This window comes from Grus americana, chromosome 7 (genome assembly GCF_028858705.1).
Source record: "Grus americana isolate bGruAme1 chromosome 7, bGruAme1.mat, whole genome shotgun sequence".
NCBI lineage: Eukaryota > Metazoa > Chordata > Aves > Gruiformes > Gruidae > Grus > Grus americana.
In genome coordinates, this window is record NC_072858.1 from 36,623,770 (window position 1) to 36,647,337 (window position 23,568).

The following is a 23,568-nucleotide window of genomic DNA, read 5'->3' on the forward strand; positions in this document are numbered from 1 at the left end:
ACACTGGGCAGAATGCACCTGCAAAACCTTCCTCGGTAGCAGTTTTGTTCAAACAGAGTGTTCTTGCAGCAGGTAGAAATTCCTGTCACCTGTGGAGGATTTCGGGAGACCTCCTGCTTTCACCACTCTCTGTCCTGTGCTTACCAGGGTTTGCAGAGAAGTCTGTTCTGGTTTTAAGGTAGGCAAGAAGAAAGAAAAGTCACTGTAGCAGTGAGGAGATATGATATGTTCCCCTTTGTGGGGGAAGTATATTTTAAGTTAGGGAAATAGGCTTAAACAGGTTGGCTCAGAGTTCATTCAAAAATATCTTTGTGTCTTAACTGCTCCTAAATGTTCTTCAAAAAAAAAAAAGTGAGGGGAGGGGCAGCTATAATGTGATTAAAGATAGACATTAAAATGATAAAGGTGATAGAGACCGATCCTGACTTTTTACAACAAAAGAGTAGTGACGTTATGTCTCTTTGTGTATTTAGTGAGTAGGATTGAAGAAGCTCATGGGAGAAAAATGGTGGAGTTGAGGTAGGAAGTGATCTAAAAGCCATGTTTTCAAAAGGGTTTTGGCAAGGTCGGTGAAAGGAAGCACTCCAGCTTTTCTGTCAACCTTTGTTTTCCAGGCTAAACATACTTCTTTTCTTGTTGCTCAGGCTGACCTTCTCCTGGCAGATTAGCTTTGCCCCTTCACCTTTGTCCTCTTTGGGCGCTCCTTTTGCTCTCCGAGAGATTCCTTGTTTTTATCCTTTTCTTCGGCAGCTTTTTTTGGTGTGCTTTTATTTTATTAGACCGATCACGTTTTGTACAATGCATTTAGAGCTGCACCAAAGGCCTCCTCCACTTCTCGTTAAATTTTCTATGAAGTTTGAGTACTGCATGGAGGAAATAAAGTATTCCTGACATTTAAGAACATGTCAGGTATTTTCTTATAAAGTTGTATTTGAATGAAACCTGGCGCCTTTTCAGATATTCCTAGAAGCAAGCCTTGCCTCATTTGTAATCTCTAGAAACTGTACTCTGAGAAAATGAGAGAGGAAAGTATTTCTACAATGTAGATATGTTACGAGAGCTCTTTAAAGATGTTGAGATACAGGGGGAGGTGTTGGGGGATGGGAGACACTATATCGCTCTGTTCAGCAGCTATCCTTTAGATAAGATTGTAGCGCTCCGGAAGCGAATCCCATTGTGTTTTCCCAAACTGGTAGGACTGGGACAGCAACAGCTGGGACTTCTATAACAGTAATGTGTTTCAAATAGAGGGAAGCTGGGGAAAACCCAAAACTGTAGGTCTCTGTCCATGGTATAGAAAGTGAACATAATAATGAAGAGAAATGAGGTTGGCTTCAGTGCATTCCTTGTTCGGAAGAGTCATGCATCTCTCTTGGTGGAATGTAAGCATTTTTTGGAGGTGATTCACTGGGAGGAGGGTGTAGGGGATAGACATGCTCTGCATGAGCATAGTTTAAACATTGTTTTTTGCCTTAAAGGGAATTATCTCTTCTCATTCGAACTAAACAATGCAAAAGTCACAATGAAGTCAATGAGAGCTTTCTACATTAAATGGCTGTAGGATAGTTGGCGCAGGGGTTGCCAGTCCATTTGTACTGTTTAAATGAAGTGCTGGTTTTCCTTAAGAATTTATGTGGATTTACAGTTATAGGGAATAAGGCCTGGCTGGTAGAAGCCATGAATATAGACTGAAGTGTATGTTCCAACACACACGCCCATGTGTGCACAAGCATTCAACCCTCGGAGAGTATCGGTTGCATGTTGGAGCTGGTATTAGTTACGTTACTGTTACTTTCATTAATTCACACATAATCCAGATAAAGATTTGAAAACTATATTGGACTTGAAAAGCATCACTTAAAAATAACACCCACGTAAACCTTCAGTGATACTTTACCTTGCTGAGTGTAATGGGTTTTGCAGGGACGCGACATCATGAAAGTCTGGATAAAGCATCGTGGGCTCTAGTTCACAGCTTCTGTTGCGTAGCAATACTGTTTTATGTAATGCCCCTCTTCCTGAGGGATTCACACCATGAATGCATGGTTAGGAGCTGGTAAAGAAAAAAATTCAAAAATATGTAGGGGAAAAATTTTTTTGCCTACTGAATTTTTTTTTAAAGAGCAGCCTGGTAAATAAAAAGCAAGCTTTGAAAAGAAGAGCGAAAAGGCTTTATATTGGTTTACTGTCCCTTTCAGAATGAATAACGTGGGAACGCTTCACAATGAAAAGAAGATTTGACAAGTTTATGTACATGAGCGTGATGCTTCCATGTTTTTGTCTTGTCTTTCCAAGACTGCTGTTTTTTGAAGTAGTATAGCAGTTTACTGAAGGCTATTTCACAGCTATTTTCTACCAAAAAACCGCGTTCCTTTTCAAGAAGCGCTCTGCTTTGCCACCCTTGCATTGTCACACATGTCGCTGTCTGGATGCGTTGCAGTGTGGGACAAGGATTTTGTAGGCTTCAAAACCGGCACGTAGATAGGGAAGGTGGTCCATCATTTATTGTATTTTCTCCCTGGAAAAAGGATTCCTGTTTTGCACAGGCAGGTGTTGCAGATGTAGCAGCACACGCTTGGCATGAAAATGCTGCCTTTTGGGCACTTGCAGCCATCGATTGAGCTAACTTGTGGTGCACAGCAGATGTACTTGGTGGTGTGCTGGGCTCTGGCTGGGCGGGTGGACTCGGATCTCATCTGGCTCCCAGCTGGTCATGGTCAGCACTCTCCTGGGCATAGCCATTGCCCCAGCCCTGGCTCAAGAGGATGCCAAACTGAGCGTCTGCAGTTTCTGAGGTGAACTTGCAGGGTTTCATAGCGTGCCACTGGAGCTTCTCTTACCCAAAAGGCCGTAAACGTACGGGGCTGCTGTAGAAACGCTGCGAAACCAGCGGCTGCGGGGAGCTTTTGTCTCCAAAGGCTGCTTTCTGCAAGGCTTGCCGAGGTGCCTGCGTTATGGGGTCCTACCTGGGCAGGGAGCCCTCTTGGGCTGAAAGCATCTGGCGGGGAGAGCTTTGGTTTGTGTTAGTAAGGAATCGCTAAAGGTTTAGTGGGACCTGGAGTCAACAAACAGAAAAAAAATATCAAGTCACTGAGTGTGAGTTTGCTGGGTTGACCAAGGTGTCTCGAGACGTCTTATTTAATAGCTGTAATCCGAGTAGCATGAAATATTAAATAACAATAAGGGCCTGCTTGCTTGTGGGTTTTTAACATGCTACCGAAAACCCAGACATATTTAAAAAGGATGCTGCAATTAGAGTTGGTTGGGAACTTTCCAGTAAGCCATTCCTTGAATGGAAAATGCTGATTTAACAGAAAGATTTCACAGCTACTATCTGTCCCGATGCAACTGTTTTGGGGGGAAAGTTTCTCAAGGTTCCAAATGAGATTTCTGCTTAAAACTTAAAAGGGAGGAGAGAATTATTAGAGCAGCTCGGTGGTTAGGGCATTTTGCCTGATGCAGACCAGGGACTTGAACTTTGGTCTCCCACATCCCATCTGTCTCCTCTTGAATTTTTGAAAGGTTTGCTCTGCTTTTGGAACACAACCAAATGTCGAAATCTCAAAAAAATAAAAGCAAAATGGAATTCTTGTTTTCTAGCCAGACCTAGTTATAATCAAGAAATTTAGACTTCATGGTATTTATTTTACAATAGACTCCAGAAATATTTAAACAAGTTAAATTTTAAAATGAGTGCACATAAAAACACTCCTCTTGAATATGATACTTGAGAGTTTTGTAAGGGGATAGCACATGGGCTAGAGGAGTTCGGTAACATGTGTGGCAAAGATGAGCAAAGCCATGTACAGCCTACTCCGTGGGTGCAGGGCAGGGAGCTGGAGTAGTGCAGTTTACTCTTTTACACACGCATACTTCGTGGGTGTGTAAAATAATTACAGCTCACACTTTTCTTTGCTGTTCTCTGTGATCCTCACCGTGGACTAGAATGCAGCTTAAATTACAGGGAAATGGGTTAGTTTGGGGTCTAGTCATTTTCAGAGGATGCATTTAAGAAGTTGCTTCTTCACTGCTCCTTGTTTTCTGTGCCAGTTCTTACAGCTCTAACAGAGAAATTTTTATTTGAAGTTTCTTTCCTTCCTTGTGTATGAGGACACATCCTAACAGGAGGGGAAACTGCCTAACTAACAAAGAAACCTGAAACTACTGCCTAAGTGCTGTCCAGTGCGTGCAACAAATTGAGGACTAAATCAGAATACTGAGTCTTAGGTTTCTAAGCAAACAAAATAAATATGTTTTTAAAAATATTTTTATTTCTGGACCGTAAAGCATCCTAAGTAGCCAAAACTGCAAAGAAGAATCAAATCACCGAGTGTACGTACCTCTCGTTTTTATTAGGCTTAAAGACCCTTGCAGATTTGTGGTGTGTTAGGAAAAAATTACAAATCAGTATATTTTATTTTACCTGATCTTAAATCCTATTTAATACGGTACTCTGGTGAGGAGCTTAAATACATGGTAACATCAGAAAGGAGCAATGGCTTTCTCTTGTTTGCGTGATACGCTGCAGAATGAGTTGTGTCCTCGCATCGGAGCGTTTGCACTACTTAACCGATTTGTACCAATGACCAGACAAGAATTAGGCTTGTAACTTTAGCAGTATATACAGAAAACAGTTTTAAATTGTAGTCTGTAGCTGCTGAGAAGATGTTCTTATGGTTTTTTTGTGTGTAGTGCATAAATCCATGGTGAACTTTCTTGTTTAGATGTCAACTGCAAATTGTTTCGGTAAATGCTTCGGTGACTGGTGGTGCGTTGGATACGTTGTCCGTGGCTAGCGAGCGTCTGTGTGATGCATTAGGGCTTGGCGAGAAAACTTGTGGTAGAGCTGTGACCCCCTCCATCCTTCTTCCATCTGGATGGACGTTTTAAGCCGGTGGAGACGTGGGAAAATAATTGCATTTCACGTTTATATGGTGGCCTGCTCACATCGTAATCTGTTTGCAGCAGATGCTTTGTTAGGTGCTGTAGGAATGGATGAAGACGGAGCCTTATCTTGCGGCAGGGCCGTGTGGGTTGCACGCAGCAGGCTATGGCGGGCGGCAGGGTCTGTGTGAGCCTGCTGGTTTTCGGGGTCCGGTGGGAGTCGGGCTCCTGGTCGCAGGCGGCTGGTGCGGTGCAGTGGTTCCCTCGGCTCGGGGCAGCCGGTGAAGGCAGGCCCTTGGCTGTGCCTCGGCGAGAAAGGTGCGGCTTCCTCCAGTTGAGCGGCGATTTCTCCCCTTTGCAGGACGAGCCCGGGCGCGCAGGGGAGCGTTAGCAGCGGAGCCCCACGTGTGCCCCACCGTGCATCCCCACCTCTGCCCCCCACGGCGCCCGGGGAGGGGGGGGAGACACCTTGTTGCACGGAGGGCGTCTGGCCCTGTCCAACGCTTCGCTGCTCGGTGCCCGCCTGCGTGCGCACATGCGTGTGTACGGGCGCGCGCACGCGTGCATCTCTGCGTGTGCACGGAGGCACGCGTGCACGCGCACGGGGGCCGTGTCCTCGCTTGACCCCGCGTGCAGCAGCCCTTGCAGAGCCGAAAGACCCCGGGACTGCTGCCCGGGTGGGTGCCCCACCTTCCCTCCTCCCTTCCCCCCCCCCCCCCAGTGTGTGCGTGTCCCCCCTCCCCGGGCCGTGCACGCGCCTGTGCGCGCGGCGGCGGCTCCCCATCCGCAGGCGCGGCGCGATCCGTGCCGCCTCTTGCGGGCGGCCGCTGCGGCGCCCGCACAGGAGACCCTTTGTTTGGGCAGGGCCGGCGCGAGCGCGGGAGGAGGCCGCGGGGGGGCGCTGCGGGACGCGACCTCCCCATTGGCTGGGGCCGGCCCGCGGCTCCTCGCGCCGGCGGCGTGCCCGCCGCGCGGGCGCGCGCGGGCGGCGGGCGGGGGCGGCGCGGAGCCGGCACGAGGCTCGCGCCCGCGACGCCGCCTGGAGGAGGGCGCCGCTGCGGCAGGAAGCAAGATGGCCGCCTCGTGGGCGCCGCTGTGAGGAATGCGGGGCACCAGCGAGGCCGGCTCCAGGGGGGCGGCGGGGCCTCTCCCCTCGGCCGTCTCCGGCGTCGCCGTGTGTCGGGGTGGCGGTGGAGGGGCCGCGTAGAGCCTCCGTCAGCCCCTCCAAAGTGCCGCATGTAAAGCATTCCGGGTATTTGAGAAATATTGCAGTTTGATAATAAAATCGGAGGTGTCTGCCTTTGTGACCACAACTTATTCTGCAATTTGATGTTTTTTTAGGTTCTAACTGAAAACAAAAGGCCTCAGAGGAGGAAGCAAAGAGTTTTAAAGGTAACCGATAATTGCTTTAATATTTATTCCCTCCCATTTTAAGCAGCGTTTTCTTGTCATGTAGATCAGGAATCCAAAGGGTTAATATCTGGGAAGCGGCGCTTTCCAGCTATTCAGGAGATTAGCTAATTTTAAAAGCACAGAACATGTTCTTTTTTTTTTTTTCTTCCGTCTTTCTCTCCAGCATGTTATATACATATTTGAATCTTTCTGCACAAGTCTGCAGACCAAAAAGTTTGCTTTCCATTGCATTGAAGATTCACTTTTAATTTTCTCTATTCCTAGTTTCATACTTCCAAAGGTATCAATTGAGTGTTGGTGGGGTTTTTAGTATACAGATTTTATGGCATCTGAAATTTAATGCTAGAAGTCAATGTTACAGTGCAAACCAAATTTACAAAAGTGGAAATTTTATGCTTGCCTTACTGTAGTTTTGATTTCCTTTTTGCTTTAAACTTTAGAACGCCTCAAGTGAAACTGAAAATTCTGTAAACTTATAACAGCCTTCAGTTTCACGTGGTAACACATTTATTCAAAATTAAGATGGCTATCTTTCACGATAACAAAAGATTGGTGTTTCAAATGGAAATGTTTTTATAACAAAATACAGACTTACTACGCTGGTGAGTAATGGTTTTTAAAGTAACAGGTAGCACATTGATATTGCATCTTTCAGTTTTTAAACTATTTTGAATAGAAGTCATTAAGTCTGTTTCAAACAAACATGTTGGAGGATGGATTGTGCAAGATGGATGGTACATACAAGATGAGGCAAAGGAAAATGAGAAAAAAAAATGTTATTAAACTTAATTTAAACTTTACTCTTATACCAGCTAAATGTAATATGAGACAGTATTGTTTCAGTACATTAAAATTTCAGAAGTTATTTGATACAGTAAATTTGATAAATGCTGAATGTCTGTAGTGTAATTTTATTTGAAAACATCCCAATTTCTTATCAGTTTTGTCTTCGCTGTTACATATTACAGAAACTTGCTGTAAGGAGTTACAATTTTGTAAGACAAAGCAAAGTTAAAAGTTAAGATTAAGCAAGGAGCAAATAACCTCATTTGACTTGCAAGTATGTCCAACCTCAAGGGTGTCTGCCTTCATGTGGGAGTAGTTGTGTAAACTACATCCTTGTACGGTAACAGTAATTGTGATTGTACAACACAAGCAAATGCTTTTTTCTTTCATTAAATAAATTAATCTATTAAATTAGCATTTTTCATTAAGTCATGGGTATGCTTTTAATTACTCATTTTAATTATTGCTGCTCTTGTACCGCATAGGCGTAGTTAAAACTTCAGCATTTGTTCATTCTACATTTTGTGTGGTTAAGTTGATAGTAGTGTGCAAAATAAGGACTGTTTGTAGATGAGTCAGTTTTGTAACGCGTAGTTGGTATGACACCTGTTTTGTCAAAGTGTGAAAAATCTTTTTTGTGTGTGATAAACATCTGCCTATAGTAGGGGTTCATAGTGGATCTTCAGATTTTTCTCTTTGAGTTCATTTTACCACTATTTCTGATTTGATGGCAAGGCAGGTTGCTATGTAATATGATGCTGTCATTCCTCTCCTTTCCAAAAAGCCTTCTGAAGAGTTTTGGTTTTTTACCTTGACTCTCAAATGGAAAGGCTTCTCTGGTTTTGTGTGCATAGTATCATATGTTAGTCACTGGACTTGTGTTTCTTTCTGGTTTGACTTTTCCTTTGCTGAATTGATTCCGCAGTGTTTCCTCTTTGGTTTTAGGTATTGTTCTTTGTGTTTTCTAGTATTTGTCTTTGTTTTGTGGTGTTGAAGTGTATTTCATAAGAGTTTGTTCACTTCCGTGCGCCAAGTAAGGCATGGTAATCCCTGAAGGTATCTCATGAAATATCTAGGTTGGGATTGGTGGGGTTTGCCTTTGTTTTTGGAGGGGAGGAAGGAGGTTGGTCATCTTAAGTTACGTTGTAGCTCTCTGTCAGCTGCAGTAAATATAGAAAAAACTACATAATTTGCAGGCTTCTTTACAAGGGTGTTTTTAGAAATACGACTTTCTGGTATATGACTCTAATTTGGTGGGACTGCCATGCAAAGTGGTATTGTCGTATCTATTGAATTATAACTTCAGCATTTGATTTAATGATCAGTAGTGATTGAGAGCATATGATCAGTGGTGCTTTCAAAATTTTAACAGAATATTTCCTTTTTTTTTTTGCTTTGTATTTTGCTTCAAATAGTATTGTAAACTTTCTTAAAGGACTATTTGCAGTACTTTCTTCCAATAATACATGGAGTTAGTATTTTTCTTATCCTAAGTTTTTATAGACACGCATTTATCTACTTGGATGGCTAGAACTCTTTCTAATTGTGCTTCTTGGGACCAATGTATTTACGAATTCTTCTGGACAGGGTGAAAATAAGCAATGCTTTCCTGTTGAAAACAGGTTGGACAGATATAAACATTAAGACTAAAAGGGATACATACTATTATACTGTACCTTTCATTTACTGTTTGTCATTTTCCACACTTGTGTGTTGGTGCTCCTTTCTGGTTGTTGTAGGAGGAGTCACTTAGGAAATTCTTCTGTGCTATAAATACTGTATTGGGTTCTCCATGTTTATTTTCAAAGAACATCTGAAATATTCATCACTTCTAGCAAGCAAATGCTCATTGAAGAGTCTTTGTGAGTTCATAGTAATTGGATACTAAGGAAGGAACATACTCATGGCTTTTTTTATGGTTTATGTTGTGTGTTTTCCCTAGTTAAGCAGATATTTCTTTAATTTTATTCCTGATAATGGAAAGGCTACATAGATGGGATTCATACTTAAAAATTAATTCGCCTGCATTTCAAAAGGCATGTTATACACCCTTGCTGCACTTACTATCATTTTCCTTTTAGCCACTTAGCAGTGTTCTCACTCAATTTGGGCAGTGCAATGCACCCTTCCTTAAGAATGGGGAATTGTTTGCAGTCACATGCAAGTTTATTAGCACAGAGCTCAGAAGAATGGGACAGTTGAACGTGGCATCATATTGTCAGGGAAATCTACAGTTATCAAGTATAGACAGCACTGGCACCAGTAAGGAAACCTCCCACAGATCAAGATACAGCTGATAAAGAAGTACAGCCCGTGGTCTTTCTACTAGGTTCTGTGGAGCCAAGGCTACCGTTTGGATGGCCGCAAAGGTTTGCTGAAGTGATGGAGACTTAAAAAAACAAACAAAAAGAAAAAAAAAGAAAGACAAAAAAGGGGGAAGAGACTGTGGGAGAGATCCAGAATAATATATGCAGTGCTAAGTGAGTATTATAACTGCACGCACATTCTTTGTTCTCTGACTGATTCTGTTTGCTTATTTATGCATAAACATTATAATGGTAATTGTGCGCACCAGAAAAGTGCGAACGATGCCTGCTAAACTCTGTAAAATCTGTTCAGTTTAAGCCAAGCCAAAAGCCAGAGATGACTCAGTATCTAGAACTTTTGGTTTGTTTATAAACATCGTATTAGGAACTAGTAAAAGTTTCATTTCCATCAAAGCTACAAATATATACTTGAGCACTCTCTTAATTTTACTTCTCCACACATACAAAGCATAGGGTTTCTTATCAAAAACAACTTTAAAATATACAGTCGGTTTGGCAGACCTGCTGTTACCCTTTTTACAATGCAGTTTTAGTTTTGCATCTTCAAGAAATTAAACGTGCACTTTTTTTTTCCAAGCTTGTATATCTCTTAACAAGAGTTAAGGAACGTAACTGCTAATGTTCAAGATAATGCTTTGAGTGAGCATGGATTGAACTGATTTTGACCGTTTATTCTAAATTGTGGTGTATGTTTTTAGTGCAAAATATCTGCCAGAACATTTAGCTGGAAGAAATTAAATTTTATTACTTTTTTTCCCCCATTTAAAATAAGATATGAGCGAATCAATGGATGGAATTGTACTGCAGTGGAATTTTATGGAGGAAGAAGACAGAACAATGTAATACAAGTTGGAAAGGATGTTTTCCAGAAAATACTTATCTTATTCTTTGTGGTTTTTAAAGGAACATTATCACCTTGGAACGTATTCCTTCAGGAAATACTGATTAAAATTGCTTTGAGTACTGGTTGAAAGTGTCTCCCTATTTCTTACATGCTGTTTTGCTCCCTTTGATAGGGAGAGCTTACTTTTGGTATGTGAGTGTCCTACAGAACTCACTAGTTAACTTTTATTTTTAAATTAAGATAAATAACTTAACAGTTAACTTAGTTTAAAAAAACTCTAGGTATGATTTTTTTTGAAAGTAATGTTCTTGTGATTTTGACCTTTCTCAAACTGGATGTGTGTCTGCCTAAATGGCATTAAATTTTTTTTTGCCCTTGATGGGCTCATGCACCTCACTTGTTGTGCACAGGCATGATGATGGTTGTCATTTAGTAGCACACTTCCACGTGCAGCCTTTCCAGCCCTTCCACATGAATGCACTTGTGAACATGAAGCGCTTCCATATTTTGTTTGTACAGTAGTGCTAAGGCTACTCACGTATGTAGACATTTTTGAATGGAGTCTTAACAAAGAAGGCCTTTGTAAATGGTCTGTAAATTATTAATCTTACTCTAGTAATTTTCTAATCGTTAATTTTTCCAGCCAGCTTCTGGAGGAGTTGAAGCGTGTCCCTTGTGAACTTTTTTCCTGTGGTGCAGAGCGAGCTGGATTGAATGCAGAGATGCTCTCCTTCCCTTGCTCCCTGTTCCTGCAGAGCTCCCTTACTTCAGTGCTGCTCCCTCTCCCATCCACCTTCTCAGGACCCCTGCGCTGCTTGCTCAACAGCACCATCATGCTACTTTTCACCCCTAAACCCAGCTCCCCGAAATGTTGAGGGAAGAAAGGGACACCTTCCTTTGAGAGGGGGACAGGGAAGAGTAGGGGTTTCTGTTTTAACTCATTTGTTGCTGTAGCAGAGCAGCAGTGAGGATAGCACCGCTCCTTCTCAGGGAACGGTGGAGGCAGAGGCACAACGAGGCTGGGAGGTGTTGAGTAAGGCCAGGCTGAACCTAGTGGTTATGGAGGGGTTTTGCCTGTTTTTGAATCACCATTTATTTGTAGATCTTGACTGCACTGTGTGTTTTAGTGCAGTGGTGGGTCTTCCACTTTAGTGGATTTAGAGGTGGAGCTTCTTAAAAATGTAGAAAATGTGTTTGTGATCAAAAATGTCATAAAATAGTAAAAGAAACATAGTTTGTGGGAAGGAAAATGTACATGTGTAGATTAAGGTCAGATGCATCGGTTTATTGATACGTTGTTTAGGAATTTTTAATGAAGTTACAACGTTACAAAATAAGCACTGTTTTCCTGTTCCAGGTATGTTGTTTTTTTGATATTTATTGTATTTGGTACTGAATTATGAGCTTTGCTGAGTATTTGTACTTGCTCTATGTAATGTAGGCATTGAAATAATTGAGATGGCTTTGCAAATTCCAGAAATCTGTTGGCAGTGTTTGCTGTTTGTCCATACGTTTGTAGATAGTAATATCTAGAAAATGCTTTGAAAATGGGCACCACTTGTTTGGAATCCAATACCATATGGCTAATTAAGTTTGTTTATTGCTTTTAGTAACTGATGTGGCAGAAAACCAATGAGAAGCCTTGAACTTACTTGAGTGGCACCAGATTTTCACTTCCTTGTTTTTTTTCTTTCTGTGATGTGTTAAGATTTTTATATTTAGTGTTACTGAGTATGAGAAAGTTAATTTAGCAGATACTACTGCAGCAGACTTTCCCATAGACATTAGTAGGAGCCTTGCCTATGTAGAGACCAAAAGATTTCATTCCTACTAAAATAAATTTGTAGTTAGAGGATTTCATTTGGGAGGTAAGAAGGATCCATGCATTCTTATAAAGGTATTTTCTTTTTAAATGTCAAATACATGAAACTTAACCAATATCAAGAAAAAAAGAAAACAGGAATTACATATAAGGAACTAACAATAATCACTTTTCATTAACTTACGTAAGATTAGTATATAGAATATATTTGGCTGTCCTTGTTGTTCTAACAGCTATAATATTAAGCCTTTTGGAATAATAGGATTTTTCAAGGCTGACTTAAAATTGAGTGGTTTGTGTCTCGATGCTTGATTGTGAATTCCTTTCTCAATCAGTGTTTTTTGGTGTTGTCTGTATCACATTATAATTTAATTGATGCTTTGTAGTAAAATTTGGGTCTATGTTTAATTTTCCTAAAACAAAAATTTTTCTGAACTTGTGAATAAGAGGAAAAATTTCTGTGTATTTAAAAACATAAAGCATTTACTTTTGTGACAGATGATCACTGTCTGAATTCCACAATGCAAACACCGTTGTTGTTGCAGTGCTGCTCCAGCACAACATTGCTGTTATTCCGGTATGTGAGAGAGTTGGTACTCCTGTAAAGAGAAAGTGGAAGTTATGTGCAGTGTAAATTCCATTTTGAGCTTTATTTAAAGCCACAGGTGTGCTAGCTCTGATAGAGACAGAAGCAAAACGTCATTTGCCATTTTTAAGACTTTTTTCCTCATGAGGATAACCAAAACATAAATGCAAAATCCTGAATAGTGCTGCAGCCTTGTAGCTTGGTAGCTTAAGTGATCAGCATGACCATTTTTCTTTTTTATCTGAATTATCTTTAGCTGTTCCTCTGACATACCTGTCACCAACTTTTCTATTGCTAAAGAATATTAGTTATTTCTTTTAGTTCTCATCAGCTTTAAAACCAGGATAGAATATACCCATAATATAGATGTTTAAATTTGGAGAAGACTTGTGTGTGACTTGTTGCAATGTGTATTTGGGACCTGTGCTGATATTTCCAAGTGAGGGGAAAACAAGATAGATGTGTGTGAGGGCTGGTTAGTCTGAAAGCAGCTATCAGCATGTGGCAACTTGTAAATAATATAATTGGTTGTACAACAGATGGTTGGGCACTTAAACTGGGCCCTAGATGAAGGAGTTGAATATCTTCCTGGTTAGATTATAGGAACTGAAAGGTTATGTTTAGATCTTTACTGAACAGAAACTGAAGGAAAATTATTAACTTGTATCACTTTGGTTCACATATGGTAATGCCACGCAAGATCACTGTGATCTTGTGTTCTTGTCCTGAGAGGTTGTAATACTGTATCAGTGTATTGGGATTAAGCATGGTGTCTAAAGATATCTCAAAGAACTTGAACTTGAAAATTCCCGTGGATGAGAAGTGCATCAAAACACCTAACATGACGCTTAAAAGATTCTTTATTCTTTCTCTGTCCCACTGCAAAAATGCGCACCATAGTTCCAGTCCAGACTTCTCTGACCTTAACTTAAAGTCACTGAGTCTTGTTATACTTTTGTCTGCTAGAACAAGGAGCCTTCTGTTATCAGCTTTCTTTTCCACATAGACTTAGCCGCAGTTTCTGGCTTTTCAATTTTCTTTTTCTTTGGTAAATTGCAGAGAGTGAGTAGAGGGTGAACTTGAGGCTTTCACTTCAAGATACTTCAATCCTTTGTCATTCTCATGGTCCTCCAAGCTCTCTCCAGCATATCAATCTCGTGCTTGAATTGGGTATGCCAGAACTGGGCGCTTTATTCCACTAGCAGGTGCAAAAGTGCCAAGTACAGGATAGAAAGTAACCCGTCTTTTCCTAATTATATTGTTATTTATGCACCCAAGAATCTCACTAATGCCCATAAAGTTGCAATAGGAGTTTCTATAGTTACTGTGACCGTGTTAATGTCCTCCTTAAAGTCATTGCTGTCTAAGAGAGAAACCTGCATTTTGTAAATATAGTCCCATGTTTTTGTGGCTAGATACACAACTTCACCTTTAGCTGTATTGAAATGTGTACTTGCAGCTGGCTTGCCAGTTAATTTAGGAAGCATCATGTTTGATCTTTTCATTATTTGCTGTTTTTCTAACAGTATTAATTTCACTGTTCTTTCAGATCATTGCTAAAAATGTTATATATAGCTGTGATCTGTTCCCTGAAGACCCTGTTACGAACACTGTGATGATTCTCCATTTACAGTTAAGGGCCAGGCAGTACTTTCTTAACACTGTGGTGATAGTCTCATAAATGAGTAGACCACAAGAGACATTAGCTAGGATGGATAAATTCAAAGACCGAATTTCTTTCATCTTTGCATTCAAGTTAAAGCACATTAGGGGAAGGTTGTATTAGGGAATACATATTGCTGCTGATTATACCATTTGTCTTTTGTGGCTTAATTGAGTGCTATATTTTCCAGAGCTGCCAGTGTCTCTTTGAGTGCTCGGCTTCAATGTTGAAGACAAATGATTGAGTAATTCAAAACACCAGTAAAAAACAAACCGAACCAAACAAAAAACACCGAGCAAGATGCTTGTTTATGTTTGCTTCTGTGGCAGAAAAAGTACTCTAATGTTTGAGTTTGTTGGTTTTTGGGTTTTTTTTTCTTTCTTAACACATCCACTTCTTGGGTGCCTGTGTAGGAGAATGGGGTGTCCTTCACTCTATTTTTTTCTTGTTCCTGTTTGTAGATTTCACAACCTAGAGCTCAGGGTTGACAGAAACAGTAATTTGAGTTTGTGGCTGAGACACCCTACTTCCAAGTAGTAATCCAATAAATATACTTCTCTGGGGGTCAGCATTTGAAGCCTTTAGAGCCAGAATTAGTATCCTGTAGTTTTTGATTTTGTTAGTAAGTACATCCTTTAGGGTCTGATACTGTAGATCTTCTTTGTAAGTGGTCTCACTGAAGTTGTTACACAAGGTGGGCAGGAGGACTGTGGTAGTGGTGTAGGAGAGAAAATGAAGAGAGCAAAGATGTAAAGACTTTAAGGCCATAATGTACTAATTCCTCATGGAAAGACAAGATAAGGAACTTTTCTGGTGGGAAAGCTGCCTGGTGTTTGAAGAATGTAGCAAAGAGGATATAAATGTAGATAAAATGGAGATGAAACTGAGGAGGAGAGAGCTAAGCTGTAGCTTGGAGAATGTTCTTTGTTGTTGTGGCTACAGATATGGGGGGGGGGGGAAACCCACCATCAACTAGAGCAGGTTTTCCAGCTGCTGTAAGATCCAGTGTGAAATAGTACCTGCTGTGCTACTCCAGTTGGTGGCTTTGGGTAGATTTGATGCTCAGTGGCAGGAGAGTTGGGAGGGAGGAGGTCCCTCCAGGAAAGCCCGGACATCCTGAGTGATCTCTGCCACGTGTCCCAGGTAGGGTTGCTTTCTCCAGATTTGCAGAACCTCTTGTTCCCCTAAGTTTCTGTATAAACCAGCCTCTCTGCTAAAACTTGTCTATGCCATTTTGCCAAGAGTAGAGGTTATTTGCTTTGATCGCAGTAGCTTCTAAAATGCAGAATTATTACCTGTCCCGTCTCTTAGTGCCATCTGTGAACGTTGTTCTCTTGAGGAACAAAACATCTTGTATAGGCAGGCTGTGTTACATTAATAAAGGGCCTCAATCTGTTTTTCTGCATGAAGACCTATAGAAAATGTGCCTTACCTGAGGCGCTGAAGAAGTGCAGCTTACTAAGAGACTGTTTCATGTCCATGGCTGTTACGCAGGTGTGGTGGTAATTTCTTCATGCCTCTGGTGAGGTTCATGGGAATATGCCCCAGCTTGTAGCTTGGCCCCTACTCACCTGTTTTCCACTCTGTTGGTAGCCTGCTGCTTTGGGCAGCAACTCACAGCACATTGCTGTTGTCTGCGTTATGGTAGTCAAACATTAAGTAGTGTGGTCCTAAATAGAAGTTTATCCTTAAGTGTATTATTGTATCTGCATTTATTTTGGACTACCAAAAAACATGGCTGTACTTAGAAGGTGGCCTATACTTTCCACAGCATCCCGCCTTACTTTTGTCTCTGTTCTAACCAGGGCACAGCTTTCTACATAGTGCTCAGCATAAGCAACTGTTTCTTCACACCTGTGCTCTTTGTCTCCCTATCTCCTCTCCTGTCCATATCTTATGTCCATATCCCTGTATGCTGGTCCTGTACAGTGCAGATCCTGGATTCCACTGAATTTCTGCATGTCCTGGGGAGCAGACACTAAAGAACAGGAATAAATTGCATAGGAGTAAATTGCTGCGCATCAGCTGGCTGGTGCTTTCTTATCTCAGTGAAGCAGTGACATCTGACAGTTGGACCATGAATAAAACACCCTGTTTGAATGTTAGATTAAGTATGATTGAGGTTTTTTCCAAACAGTTTTTCTGAAAGAAAACTTCTGTTGCAGTATTTGAGCTCTGAGGAGCTGCCAGCTCTGTGCCAACGTGGAAGGGCATGTGGGGCTGGCTACGTGGCTGCAGACACTGCAGCAGGATCCAAACTTACCCATTGCACCGCAATGGAAAAGAGATGCAAAGTGCAAGTACTTCTCGCCCACTCTTCCTTTTATATTGGTGGATGTTGTGGCCTCAGAACTGCCTTTCGGGTCATCCTGGTTATTGGCACAAGCTGGGAGGTGCAAGTATTTTTTTGGTCTGTTGGGTACTGTATTCTCGTGGGGACCTGGGCACAATCCTGTAGGGAGGGCTAGTTAGGGGGACTTGGCATTGGTTATCGTGTAACTCGTCGTGACTTGCTCGTAGAGCTGTTTTACCAGCAGTTGATCTGGGCATCGTCTATTATTTCTGGTTTATGGGAGTAATTGTTTCTGGTTGTGTCCTTTAGTACACTATATGTTGTTACCACCAATAGAGGTTTGAAACAAGAGACATAACCCTATGGCCTGCTCTCTGTTATACAGAAGATGTGGAAATCTCTTTAGGGTAGTTTTAGCATTGTATTTTGATTGTGAATTGGTGAAATCTTTGCATTACCTTGGAGGCGTCTTGTGTTAAAAGTTTAATATTAAAGTCTGACCCTTTTCAGAATGGTGAAATGATTTGCTGTAACTGACTTTTCATGTGTGCTGGAAGCATTGGCTCATGGAGTGAATTTGTGTGTGTATAAGGGATATTGTCTGGTTGATGTTTAAGTAATACAGCAATGGCTACAGCAGACTGTACTCTATGGTTCCGGTCTTAATAGCACTAACTACTGCAGTGTCTAAGCATGAGCACGATTTATTAGTGTTTTATGTCTCCAGATAAAGTAGTGGTCTCCTTAATGAGGAAGAGAGGAAATTACTTTTATTGATCCAGTTTATTCTTCAGCTTTTCATTACACTTGTGTAAAAGATTTAAAAATCAATCAGATCAGACTTACATGCTTAACTTCCATGAATTTTAAGACTTGCTTGGATTTGTGGTATCCTTGTCTCTAGTTTTCACTACGGTTTTTTTTGAGTCCTGATTCAGGACTTGAAGACAGATTGCTCCTAGGGTTGTTCAGCAGCAAAAGGTTTTTGCTGAGCTATTACTTTTGGTCTGCCAGACTTACATTGAGGAGAAGAATCAAACGAGCTCTGCCCCTGCTAGTATGTCTGCATTTCTTTTTATGTTGGGAAACAATAACTTCACATACTAAACAGAAAAGGCCACTAGAAAGTCTGGTAAGAGAGGAAAGAAATAGGTATTTTTTAGGATTCGTTGCAGTTCAGTAGCAGAAGAGAAAAAGCAACATAGTGCTCAAAAGGAAGAGAGTTTGATTTTTTTAAAAAAAATCTGATTTTATGATAATATTTATTCTTTGTGTGGAAAAATAAAATATGAACCAAATCATGCCAATGATATGATTCATCTGGTTCTTTTTTCTTCCTCATTGCATGTGGGCAGCTTCCAGTAATATTAGTGGAAATTATGATGTATGAGGAATAATTTTATTTTAGAAGTAATCCCACTTTACTGCTGGGTTCTTATGGGGACACAGCACTGCACCTGCGCACTAGTAGCAGATTAGGGAATATCCTGAGTATTTTGGAGTGTAAGCAGTCGGTTTTGGTCGGATGACAGTATTTTATAGTTGAGAGAAGCAAGATGACATTTTTGCACTTTGAGTGCTGTCAGTGGACTCTGTGTCAGATCTTCTCATCTCTGCTGATCGGAGGTGAACCCTCCTCTTCTCCCCCCACCTCTCATTGCTCTCAATTTACCAGACTTAGATTTTTTTTTTTCTTTTAATGTGGTGACTAACACCCTCTAAAAATGAAGGGAATACAAAAATGTGTTGTTGTGTTGAAAATGTAGAAATGCTGAGGAATTATTTTAATCTCTTTGCTTCTATCTCCTCAGCCTCCTAATTGTCCAATTAAATAATTTTTAATAATTTTACATGATTGGGACAACTTTTGGACTGATAGGGATCTTAGATACACTTTTGCTGAAGAAAAAACAGCAATTTCATATCCTAGTTCTTTCCGAAGTTAAATTAAGGTAATGGAAATTCAGCTTTTGCACAGGTATAGAATTATGGGTTTTTACTTTTCCATGGTGGACCCTTAAAATATTTTGCTGGTATGGTTGCAGAGGCCTCTGTAATGCATTTACCCCTGCTAACAATGGAGCTGCTTAACCGCTTTTGTGGATCCCTTAGAAATTGCTCAGTGATCCCCTGGGTCTGTGGATCATTGATTGAAAATCACCAGGATCCAGAGGAGCTGAGGCTCACAGACCATTAGTCAGTATCTGTGTGTAATGAAAAAGCATTAAATAAGGTATCTTTCTTTCTTAACGTAATTTCCATAGGTTAGCTGCATTAGGTGCTGGACATGTTTTTGCATAGCATTTCCATGAGAATTTATGATGCCTCTCATAATATCTAGGGCATGCCAGGGATTCCTGGTTTTGTTTTTTATCAATTGGGAATCAGTTGTGAGGTGAACACCAGGCTCCAGATGGAGCTGGATCCGTATGCCTTGTTTTGCCTGGGGGTTTCTGGCAATTCCATCTTGATGGTTATAATTAATCATAAATTTATTTTGCATTTGTTCTTCTGGGTTATTTTCTCAGAGCAGTCCATGTACTTTAGTTGGTATGACGACAAAATCATGTCTGATTTAACTGAATGTTTTATATTAAAATGGCAGCTATTTTCTGGGAACTTCTAAGATGTACTGTGCCAGCGTATGGTTAATTAACCAGCTGTATTGCTTATATCTGATTTGAAAAGCAGTACTAGTTTTCTTGTTATAGGGCTTAAGGCTACAGATTATTTAGATAACGTAGATGTTACAGTAAGATTAAGTACCAACACTGTCTATTGTGACTTAAAATTATTTTTAAAAGAAAATTTAATATAAATAGAAATAAAATTTGATTAACATAATAAAAATTGGATTCCTGCCTTTATTGCTGTTTCTGAGTTCCTGCCTTTTTTTTTTTAAACTTAAATTGCATGATTCCTTACTTCATATCTGTAATATTATCTTAAGGCCTATATACATATTCTTTCGAGGACACAATATTCTGACTCTGTCTAGATTTTGACATTGCTTCAACCACATGAATTGTATCATATCAGTGAAGATGAAGAATATATTTAACTAAATATTAGAATTTAGAGTTTACTAAAATACTGCTAAGGATAGCTGCGTGAGAGACTGTTCAGAAATCTGGAAGTTGCCATCTAAATACAGAAGCTAAACACAGCGTTTGGAGGGTAGCTTCCAGGTGAGCTAACATTAATTGGCTTACTATCCATTTCAGATTAGGTTTTGTCATTTTTTTAAGGACTTGAAAGTAAGCCTAAAAACCAGCCATTCTTGCTAGAGTGTCCATCCAAGTGTTGTATCAGTTTATTGATCTAGCCAAATCAGTGTAATTATACCAAATTACTCCTAAACTTTCTGTGGTACAAGCCTTTAGATTTCAGTCCTGCTTTGAACTCAAGGAAGACTTTCATCTGCTTATGCAAATTCATTAAAAATTGAATTCTTAGATCTGATTCTAAATGCTAACGTCCTTTATGTGTTCGTTAATTTCTTTACCACCACATGCACACACTTTCTTCCTCTGCCTCCCCAACAGTGAGGAAAAATAGCTATAAATATGGATAAGGTCTTTAGGCTTCAGGGTTTTTTATGACTTCCTGGGTTTTTTCCAGTGTCTGTGCTTATGCTTAATTAGGGTATTTCTCATATCTGTCAAAGTAGGGTTTAATTGCGGTAAATCTTATGCTTCTTATTTTTAATGTTTTTGAACAGCTGTTACAACAATTTTTTTATTATTATTTTCTAGGCGAATTTAGAAAACAAACCAGTAAATGGCCGCAGACCAGAACTCATGGAATGCAGTATATGTGGTCATGGTGAAAAATACAGGGTGAAAACAAACCAAACAGTACCCATCGAAAATGTGCAGTCTAAGGAGAAAGAAAGAATGACAGGCTTAGAAGCAGAGAAGTGGGCACATAACGAGAAGCCATCTTTTGGTGTCCATGTCAACGGAGATATCCATGGAACTGTGACAGGCAACGAACACTTGAAAAACGTTGAAGACAGTGAAAGAGCAGTCTCTCCCAGTCGGTTAGCTGACCCAAAAAAATCATTTGCACAGGCCATCAAAAATGGTATAAAAACCCTACATTATTCACCATCGGAAGCAGTCGCTTCACTGAAAAAAGTATCTGTGGAGGAAAGGACAGAATTGACAAGCAATTCCCACATGCAATGGATGAAGGGTACCAATCTGAATAACATAGTAAACACTCTGACAACTGGTGTTGGCTGTGTTCACCCAGAAAGACAAGGAAATGTTTTAATAAAAGAGGAAAACTGCACTTGCAGCATCTTCGAGGGTTCCGATAAGTCAATTTTGCAGACGGGTTCCATTTCAGATCTGCAAGAAAGCTTGTGTTGTCCTCCACTGCCTGAAGAGGAAGTGCATGTGGGGAAGGATGGCTTTAAAGTACCTAACGCAGAGACACAGCATGAGGATTCTTCGCTCCAGCCGACTTTCTTGTCCCTGATTAAAACCAGGAATTTAACTGTAGAGCAGGTTGTAGCTATTGAAGCTTTAACACAGTTATCTGAAGCCCCTTTAGAAACAACTTCACCAGCTAAAACTGAAAGTGCTCACCGTACCGAAGAAACAACTTCCAACTTGCTCCATAGTTACAAAAGGGATATCTCATCCTCCTTCACATCTTCTGCATTAAAAGAAATCAAAGACACTTACTTACAGAATGAGCAACAGCTCTTGGCTCACTGCGCTCGCTCACAGAAGCAGCTCCCTAATAAGGCAGTGTTATACAATGGCCAAAGTTCAATTTCGGAATTGCGTGATAAGCCTGCCAATCTGACTGGTGAGATGTATAAGCTACAGTTATCCTCAAGAGATACCAAAACTTTATCTGACCTAACATCTAATGCAAAATCATTTTCAGGATATACTACCAAGAAAAATTATACTCATGATCCGGTGACCCTTGCACGGTATTGCAATGCTTCACATAATGTCCAGCAAACAAGTAACAACTTGGAAACTCTTGGCCAGTTAGAGCAAAAGCCACCCTGTAATGATTTGAACTTGGAAGCTAGTTCTTTGGTTAAAGAAGGAGGAATTCACAGCCAGGATGAAGAGGATGTAGCTACACAGCTAACTCAACTTGCAGCGCTCATTGAATCAAACCAGACAAATCCAGAGCAGAAGAATGACATAAAGGCATCACTGCTTAACCTAATATCACACGAGAGGCAGCCAAAATATAACCAAGATGTGTTGCAGAAAAAAGAATCTGTATTTTTTAGGCATAATTATAGTTCTTTACTGTTAAAGCAAAAGCAACCAACAAACAAAAAAGGAAATGCTGCACCATGGAAACCAAGACACAAAAAGAAGCCTCAAGAAGCACGCTATCAACAAAATAATCAAAACCAGCTAGAGCTGCTGTCATGCCAGCATAGTGAGTTACAGGACATTTGGATATCATCAAAACTGCACAAGTTTGGTCAAACCATGCCACAGGACTCCAGAATCGCTCTGTCTGAAAAAAAATCTCCGAGAACCAAAGTACAGAGAGCACTGAATCAAAATACTTTAGCATCACAAGAAAAAACTAGATTATTTCTCCCGCAAACACAGATAAAATTCCATAGATGTTTACCTGAGGTACCGCAAGAGAAAAAAAAAGACAGGTCGTTTGGCTGTGAAGTGGTGAATGAGCAAATCAAAACTGCAGGCTCTGGTGACCCACTAGGCACTGATCCACTGAAAAACGAAGTTGTTGCATGTAACCAACATAGCGACCTGTCCTCCCGCAATCCTCTGGCTGTTTCCCAGTTGAAAACAGCATCCTTATTGAACAGACCAAGTGAAAACCTACCGATGTTTACAGAAAAATGTAATTCTCAGGTACAGCAAACAGCGAATGTCAGTCAGATGCATCCTTTGCCTCAAACTTTTAATCAGTCTAACCTGAGAGCTAATGAAATGCATAGTGAAGACAAAGCCTATCTTCAGCAGGGTGCTGTCGAACAACAAGTAGATCCGAAGTTGCAGGTGCTGCCTGTTCCCTGTGGTGGGGCCCAGGTACCAGGTGCTGTTGAAGCTCTCAGGAATATGGAGTGTGCGGGCAAAGTGACTGTTCTGACGTCAACCAGTTTGGGTACTGACCACCCACAGAGCACAGGCGACTCAGGGTGTTCTCCAGCAAAAAACACGCTCAGCAGCTTCCTTGAATCACCGATGAAGTTTCTTGATACGCCTACAAAAAATTTAATAGATACACCTACAAAAAAAGGACAATCTGAATTGCCAACTTGTGACTGTGTTGGTAAGTCTTTTTGCTAACTTTTGTCTGTACCTTTCAGATGGAGGTGTGTTCACATTGCTTCCTTTAATGTGAGGAAGTGTACTTGACGCTTACTTAGCTGTTGCAAAAGGATCAGTGTTTTGCCATTAGGAAATGGGAGGAAATTATTTTTTCCCTTTCTGTAACTTTTGCCTGGTGTTCTTTGGGCCTGCAAAGCGTAGCAGAATTGAGTATTTTTGGTATTGCAACTGGCAGGTTTAAATTGTTTACTTAAATTTAAACCGAGGAGGAAAAGGGAGATTTTCTGTTTGTTGTTTTGTCATTGCTGACTTGTGCTCTACGTGAATTTATCTGCAGTACATCAGATTCTCATTTTTATGGTCTAGAACTAATTTTTGCCTGAGGTGGATGGGGCAAAAATTTCCCAGTATATTGTCATTGTTACCTAAATGCCATTAGATAAAAGGCAGGGCATAGTCGTGGGCGGTCTTGTTACTGTCACTTTTAGTCCTGATGACCAATGTCAGTTTGCCTTGAAGAGTCCATGCCAAAGGCTACTAGATGCCTCTTGTCGCAGAGAGGGAGAGATAAGGTGGAGTTCAGGCAAGGCCACATACGGAATAATTTGCATTGCAGGATGTCAAACCCAACTCAGATATGTCAGACCCAACTCAGTATTG

General features: G+C 40.8%; 1 protein-coding gene across 2 annotated transcripts in view; it reads left to right on the forward strand.

Moving 5' to 3' along the window:
* The window catches only part of TET1 (tet methylcytosine dioxygenase 1), a 75,690-nt gene that overhangs the window by 12,153 nt on the left and 39,969 nt on the right, over positions 1-23,568 (forward strand). For both annotated transcript variants that reach the window (XM_054831520.1, XM_054831521.1), the window contains exons 3-4: positions 6,226-6,276; positions 20,374-22,909. In XM_054831520.1, the coding sequence (XP_054687495.1) occupies positions 6,226-6,276; positions 20,374-22,909 (2,587 nt within the window). The remainder of the gene's footprint in view (positions 1-6,225; positions 6,277-20,373; positions 22,910-23,568) is intronic.